Source organism: Pinus tabuliformis, chromosome X (genome assembly GCF_031772625.1).
Source record: "Pinus tabuliformis cultivar Carrire ecotype Pingquan chromosome X, CPIR1, whole genome shotgun sequence".
Lineage (NCBI taxonomy): Eukaryota > Viridiplantae > Streptophyta > Pinopsida > Pinales > Pinaceae > Pinus > Pinus tabuliformis.
This window is the reverse complement of record NC_142308.1, coordinates 464,567,573-464,575,385: the sequence shown is the minus strand read 5'-3', so window position 1 is coordinate 464,575,385 and position 7,813 is coordinate 464,567,573. Positions and strand designations below refer to the sequence as shown.

Here is a 7,813-nt window from a genome sequence, read left to right as displayed (position 1 = left end):
GATCTATGATCTGTTTGTGAGCAGTGTCCTTTGGTGTTCTGTCTGAGGAACTTACCCTATAAATTCCTACACATTTAGATGCCTCGTGTGAATCGAGTGCATGCCTTCCTGTGCATTTACAACAGTGTCATGGATAAGCCTACCAAGGAGAAATCCATGATGTTCAGGAGTGATATAGCGAGAAAGAGTATTGCGCATGCAGGTGACAATGGTCTTAGATATAACTTTGTATATGACGTTGCAGAGAGAAATAGGCCTGTAGTCAGAGAAGCCCTTTGTAGAGTTGTTTTTAGGAATGACGGCGATATATGTAGAGGTGATATGGTGATCTATAAAGCTCGAGGTCCTTGATTCCTCTACTATGCCCAAAAGATCTCCTTTGAAGAGTCCAAAAAAGTGGGTGAAAAGTTCAATCGTCCATCCATTAGGACCAGGGCTTTTGTCACCCTTAAATGATTTGAAAACGTCCAATAATTCATCTTCAGTGGCTTCCTTAAAAAAATCATCATTTTTATCTATATCATACATAATCGGATAAGGATCAGTTCCCCAAACTAGGTCCTCAGTAGTGATATTTTCATTATTGTCATATGCCTTTTGAAAATATTGTACAGCAACATTACTAATCCCTTCTTGTGACCAGTGAATATGACCATTAGCATCATTAATCTCTCAGATGGAGTTTATATTACAACGATGATTTGCATAACAGTGGAAAAATCTGGTGTTGCAATCGCCTTCTCTCATCCATATCTCCCTGCTCTTCAATCTCCATGAGGATTCCTCAATAGAAAGGATATTCTTCTTCCTAAGTTCCAGGGAATGAATATGGGATTGAATATCAGTAGAAAGACTCTAGGTGGAAATAAAGGGTAGAATGGAATCCAGTTCACATTGTATGTCAATGAGTTCCTTTCTATTTTCCCTGATCTTTTGTTTCTGCCAGTGTTTGAAATTCCCACGGAGGGAGTGAAGTTTATCAAGAATGTTAACCATGGGGGAAATGTCAGTTACATAAAGTCGACCCCAAGTTTCCATCACTAGTTTGTTAAAATTAGGATCCTCCAACACGAATCTATTGAATTTGAAAGGGATGCCCGTGCGAATATCCATTTTCCTCCATTGTAGAGTGATAGGTTCATGGATCAGAAAATGATCCAGTCTCTTAGCAACATATGCCGTGCCAGTACAACCATTGTCCCATTTGGGGTACAGTTTTGTAGGGAAAATATCCACAAAGTTATGAAAAAGAATAATATCTTGTATCTTCCCATCTAGGGGGTCTATTTTACTGCAGAATCCCCAAAATTCATCCAGAATGATAGTGCAATTTAGGTCCCCAACGATAATGAGACAATCCAGATCCATCATCATAGAAGATAAAAAATGATCCTAGAAGATGCATCTACCTTTGTATGGTGCATATATGTTGAGGATGTGCACATGGCTAGGAAGGCCGCGAATGCTACCTTCTAGCAATATACGCGTAAAACACTTATAGGCCTTTATATTTATCCAGCTAGGGTCCCATAAGGCCACCAATCCACCAGAGAGACCTGTAGCAGCAATAGCAGATATGTATCAATTCGAAAACATTTTCCGAAAATATTGAACAGTATGTGGAATATTATGCATGGTTTCTTGAATGAGAATGATGTAAGGATGTGGAGAGGATAAAATATGTTTGAGAGCCAATTATTTAGGGGCAACAACGAGAACCCCAATATTAAGGGAGATAATGCACGTTATGGAAGGTCTTTTTAGGGAAACGGTGCTCTAAGGGCCCATGAGGGGGAGATGTCAGCAATAGGAACATCAACTAGAAAATGATCCATGGGGGAGGAAAATGGGTTTGTCTTGGGGCATCCCCAAAAATGATGGCTACCTCGGTTTTGTTTCTGTTGGACAGTAATATAACCCACTGAGGTAGGCTGATGTGGGAAGAGGTAGAACCCCCAGGTTTATGGATAGTGAGAGTACGAATATCTAATGTCTTTCTTTGCAATAAGAAGTCCAAGTCACTCCCAAAAAAATTCGTAGGCATGGCAGTAGGCGAATTTGGGTGAGTAATGCTAACACAAGGACCTTTGTCCTTGAACTGTCGACGGAGTAGTATCGGCGGGCTACATATGCGATATGTGAGGGGGATGGAATGTCATGATAGGGGTGTGGAGCCAAAAAAGGGGCAGGAATATCCTGATAGGGAGTCAGTTCTGGTGGTGGTTGACATATGAAGGGGGGAGGACTGTCAAATAGTGGAAAATCTGATTTTGGAGAGGTACTCGAGAAAGACAGAATAGAGATAGGTGATGAAACAATAGAGCCAACTGCATGTGGATGATTAGTGTTTTTGTCTTGTGGCATACCTGGATACTGTGAATATTGCTTATGTGGCATAGCCTAATGACCATTATGGATCAGTCAACCCATGTCAGAACAGGACACCGTGGCACCATTGTAACATCTCCTACCATGAAGGCGACCCCCCGGTCGAAGAGGACACTAAACCCACAAATGAACCATCCTATGATAGATCGGAAGGGAACCCCCCAATATTCCATCTTTCGTTGAAGATAGGTGTCACCCCAGTGAAGTTCAATGTGGTCAGGAAACCCTCCACAAATTTTTTTTTCGATGAGAAATCCAGACGACTCTCTTATCCTGTGCCCCTAGACAACGTTGGTAAACATATATAAATTTTCCATGCAGTGGTTGATCACCAATAAGCTAGAGATGTGACCATACCTGTGGGATGAAGGTAATCGTATTGACCAATCATAGGAAATGGATTGGTTGTGGGCAACAGTTAGTTCTCTACCTCACCTTTCTCTAGATAACTCTTCTTGCTGGGACCAAGTTCTGTCAACTATGAAGTCTTTTGGAAGGTCATCTAAAACAATAGATTTAGAACTTAGTTGAGGATTTAGATCACCTATAGGCTAGAGGTTATTTTTCTTTGATAGGATCCATTTTCTTGAATTAGAGTAACATATTAATATAGTTAGTTTACACTTTGCACCATTGCACTAGGTGTTTGCTTGTTGTTTGTTGATATTCTTCTCCTATCATCCATTTTTAGTTTATTGAGTTATCTTTGTCTTGACATCATTGATCCCCTTAGGAATTTTTCATGGAGACTTCGTGGCGTTTGCCCCCAGTTTCCTTTAGGACACCTTACTCCTCCATATCGAGTTAGAGTTCATTCTCCTAGTCCTCCATTGAGTCCTCATTCTGGCACTAGTTCTTCCTATTCTTCGAGTTCTTCTGATTCTTATAATGTGGGTGCGGAAAACCAAGGTGGTAACCAAGGTAACCCCAGAAGCGGAACCTCTACCTGTATGGTATTTAATCATCAATTTCTTCCCTTTATGGTTGGTTTGAACCTCCTTGATTTTAGCCAGCTCAATAACGATCCTCTTCTCCATGACCCGAGTTGGCCTCCTATGCCTACCAAACTTCCTTCTAACATCCCAAATTTCGAAGGAAATCTTGAAGAAGATCCCACAAATCATGTTCGATATTTTCATATGTGTTGTTCATCCAATTCCATCACTGAAGACGACATTCGTATTCGTCTATTCCAATTCACCTTTACAAGAGATGCTCCAAAGTGGCATGTGGACCAACTGCATGCCACCCATTCCACCTTCGCAGCTCTAGCCAAATATTTTTTGTCATACTTCTAGTTACCCCTATGATATCACACTGGTAATGAACTCATGACCTCTTTCCATCAATCTTCTGCCACACGCCTAACTAACTATGAATGGCGTAGAAGGATGAGCATATGTAGGGCTCCTTAATTTGGAGATCATGTTTATATGGATTGGTTCCATAGATCACTTTTGGCCCGCATAGGTAAAGATGTTGCCTCCCACTTCCCCGAGTTTGAGGAAGAAGTGCTCAAGTAGCTTTGAAATGTGATTTGATCTATGCACAATAATGATATGTTTATATTGTCCTTCCCGGTCTGCCTTGGCATGGTGCTGCTAATGCATTGTGGGAATCCCATTCTTGGATCTATGTCACACCTTCAACCTCCACCATATCCTTAGCCTCATATGAGTGATAGTAAACCCAATAGGGACCAGTTCCACTTACACCTATCCCCTTCCTACTCCTTCCCATGGAAACCCTTACCAAGGTTCAAGCATGCCATATGCATATCCCCATCCGCATGAGTCGATGCCAGGGCCCGTTGTAGCTTCACCTAGTTATCCCAGTTATCCCAATGTTGTCACCAATTCCTTCTATCCTTATGCACTTCCTAGAACTCCAGCCTCTCAGAACCAGTGCCCCAACCTCCCATGCCACAAAAACAACCACCTCTTCAAGGTCAATTGTATGGTAAGCCCAATGAAACCCATCCCCGAACCCGAAGCAAAAGAATAAGGGGAAGGGTAGTTAACATTGCAAGAAGTTGAAATAACATTCCAGGAAGTTCAAGTTGATTTTATCAAATTTTCACTCTATTATATCCAATGGCTTTGTGGTGAGTGTAATGGCAGTGATGATCCTTCACATGAAGGCAATTTTTTTTTATCTAAATGATGATGTATGTATATTTAGAAACCCTTTATAAATTCGAAGTTGCTGTAATTATGTGAGTCCTGTTTTGAAATGTACATAGCAAAGGAATTGAAAGAAATAGTGAAATCTCCACCATGTGGATATAATTAAACGTAAGTTCATAGAAACTTTGCAAATATGACACCAAATATAAGTGCGAGATGGAATTGAAAGAAATACTGAAATCTCCACCATGTGTATATAATTAAACGTAAGTTCATAGAAACTTTGCAAATATGACTGCAAATATAAGTGTGAGATTACATGAAACTGAAGGACTGTAAATTGGATCCACCGACTTGTAGGTCAAACCATTTTTTACTACAACTAATAGGTGAAGGTAAAGATGGAGATCACCTTCATCCTGCCAGAAGAAAGGAAAGAAAAAACAGGTGCAAAGAGCGAAAAATTTTATATGTGCAGAAGCACATATTAGTGAAGGTAAAGATGGAGATCACCTTCATCCTGCCAGAAGAAAGCAAAGAAAAAACAGGTGCAAAGAGCGAAAATTTTTATATGTGCAGAAGCACATAGAGAAATTACGACCTTATAGGAGGATATTGTTACTGAGCAGTGGAACAATATGGCAATATGACGGGAGTATAAAATTCTGTAGCTAATAAAACGAAGATCCGAACTGTGCCAAATAGGCGAGGCAACCAACGAATGGAGCATTGATATAAGTGGTGGGTTCAGAGTGCGCATAGTCGTTGCGCTCGTCGGAAAAGCGGTCATTGTTGTCGGGTCCTCCAACTACAGCACCAACAAGAATGTTTGGGTTGGGACCGATGCTATACAACGACTGGAAGCCATCGTTGCAGGAAATCTTTTGGGGATGGTTGTATATGGAAGGCAACGACGAACCCCTGTGATGTATACGTTCTGGAAACTTGGCGCCGTAGCCCACCATGTATGACATTCCCAGAGGGTTGTCTCCCAGTATATAGTCCACCTGTAAAGAAATATAATTTAGAAGATAACGATCACGGGTACGCCTAAAAGCACCGTCTGCGCCCCAAAGGCATAAAAAAGCAGTAGTCAGTTTTTGTACCTGTCTTTTCGCAAGAGTACGTATCCGGGTTGGAGTAGCTATGATGTTCCCGCATCTCACCACTTGGTTGGAAACGCTCAAGTATTTTGCATAAGTAAAAAGCAGGAAAGTTGTGGACGTCACATATTGCAAATTACTATCACTCATGTCGAAGAGCAGCCCCCCTGCAAAATCTCAAATCAAATAAGTTAGCCTAGACTTTAATCATCGGCCAAACAAAACAAATATGGTACGCTCAGCCCCGGCTAGATAAAACTATAAAATTTATAAAGTCAGTATTGTGGATTCTCATGAAGATTAACCTGGTGTGTACTGCGCCTGAGAGGATGGTGTTCCGGGCAAGAGAGAGCAAATGAAGTTGTCAGCATGGCCCTTGTATTCCTCAAGAGACTTGGAATTTTCTGACAGAACTTCCTGCGCACCGAAGGCAACATTTGGGGTGAACAACAAAATTGCTGAAACAGATATAATGATGCGTGCTTAATCCAATATAGTTAGGAGCATGACTGTAGTTTGGTGCATAATTTAACCTTAGCCAAAAGAACTCTGGTTCCTGCATGCTTTTCGTCCCAGCTCAATAAATTGACGTTGTCGTCCGCGCCAAAAGTCTGGCCATTTGATTGGATGTAGGTGAGATATGATGCACTGCCTGACGCTTTTTGCAACCATGCTGCTCCCCACAGTAATTCGTCCTGCAAGCAAAAGATTACGATGTCGTGAGGATCATATTATTATTCTCTATTACTTCATATATATTGTCGATAGATAGATGGAGCACTCACATGATATCCCGAGTAAGAGCAATAGAATGGGCACACTTCGGACTGGAGGGAGTCACTGTAAGCGCCTCTGTGTTTATCCGCGAAATCAAATACCTTGTCTCAACAAACAACAAAGACGGTGAGGTGAATGAAAAGATGAGAATTTGAGCTCTTTCAATCGTTGTTATTATACCTGCGTTGCAGTTTGAAGGAGAAGCTGAGAATAAGTACGGTCCGTTGTGCTGAATACCAATGACGCAGCTGCAAGAGCTGCAGCCGTTTCTGCGGCAACGTCAGAGCCTGGATGTTCAGCATCTATTTTATAGACATTGCGGGGTGTGTCCATGTCTTCGGGCCTCTCCCAGCACTTGTGATCCATATTCGGATCAGCTACCTGTACTTGCACCATTCATCATGTATCAATATGTGTATATCCATTATTCCATATTACATTCTGCAGTGTCAGTCAATATCTACCTAATTCCATAGTACCTGCTACAGTGTCTGTCAATATATTCCATAGTACATGCTACATGACTCCTCTCTTTGTATCGTAAAAAGAATATATGCATTACCTGCACGTAAAGAACACCGGGATGTGCAGCGGCTTTAAGTAGGTAATCTGTGGCCCAACGGATGGCAGTTTTTGCATGGTCGAGGTCATCTCCCATGTACTCTCCGAATTCCAAAACGCTCCATGACAGCATGGTAGTCGTGAAAGCCATTGGCAAACCGAACTTCACATTGTCTCCTGCGTCGTAATATCCTCCCGTCAAATCCACCTGCAATGCAATTTAATATGAAATCAAATGTTAAACGAGGAAACCATCAACACAGCTCATCCAGATGCCAATATTGAATCCAGATTAGAAAACTGTTTAATGCGTGCAGGTGAAGGGATGACTGAATATACGTTTACTGCAGATCCATCCGAACGGGCGGAATCTCCTCGCCATCTCATCCGCTGGTTGGGAGGAAGCTTGCCAGATCTCTGACCTTCGAAGAAAAGAATGGATTTGGTGAGAGCATCTTTATAGTTCTGAGACATAGAGGATGCACGTCCCCCATAATATGTATAATGTGCGGCGGCTTCTACTGGTGTCGCCATTGCCATCAATAGTAAACCTAAAATGAATGCTAGCAAAGAAGATGCACAAGCTTCACTCCCCAGCTCCATTTCTCAAGTAACTACAACCGCCACAATGTCAAATGGGTTGCTCCCTTGCTACACATGGGCAGTTATGCAGCGGGAAGGAGGAGAAAGGTGAATTTATAGAAATTTGAATCAATAAAGTTCAAGGATTGACGATAAAGTCACTCCGCATATCAAGGAGCAGCGGGAATGTAAATAGGGCCACCCATTGACAAACAATTCCACCGTACAGTCTTTTTCTTTCGAAACGGCGGCGCGGGAACGTGAAAACAAAGAGTG

The 7,813-nt window shown here is 41.8% G+C and overlaps 1 protein-coding gene across 1 annotated transcript; it reads right to left on the bottom strand.

Moving 5' to 3' along the window:
* Positions 1-4,785: 4,785 nt before the first annotated feature.
* LOC149140656 (endoglucanase 1-like) lies at positions 4,786-7,607 on the bottom strand. The gene is made up of 8 exons (XM_089453201.1): positions 7,295-7,607; positions 6,957-7,163; positions 6,575-6,775; positions 6,403-6,495; positions 6,151-6,312; positions 5,923-6,034; positions 5,621-5,784; positions 4,786-5,521 (listed from the first exon to the last, which is right to left on the bottom strand). The coding sequence occupies exons 1-8, from the start codon at positions 7,556-7,558 to the stop codon at positions 5,186-5,188; spliced, it is 1,539 nt and encodes a 512-aa protein (XP_089309327.1). The 5' UTR covers positions 7,559-7,607; the 3' UTR covers positions 4,786-5,185.
* Between the last annotated feature and the right edge of the window lie 206 nt (positions 7,608-7,813).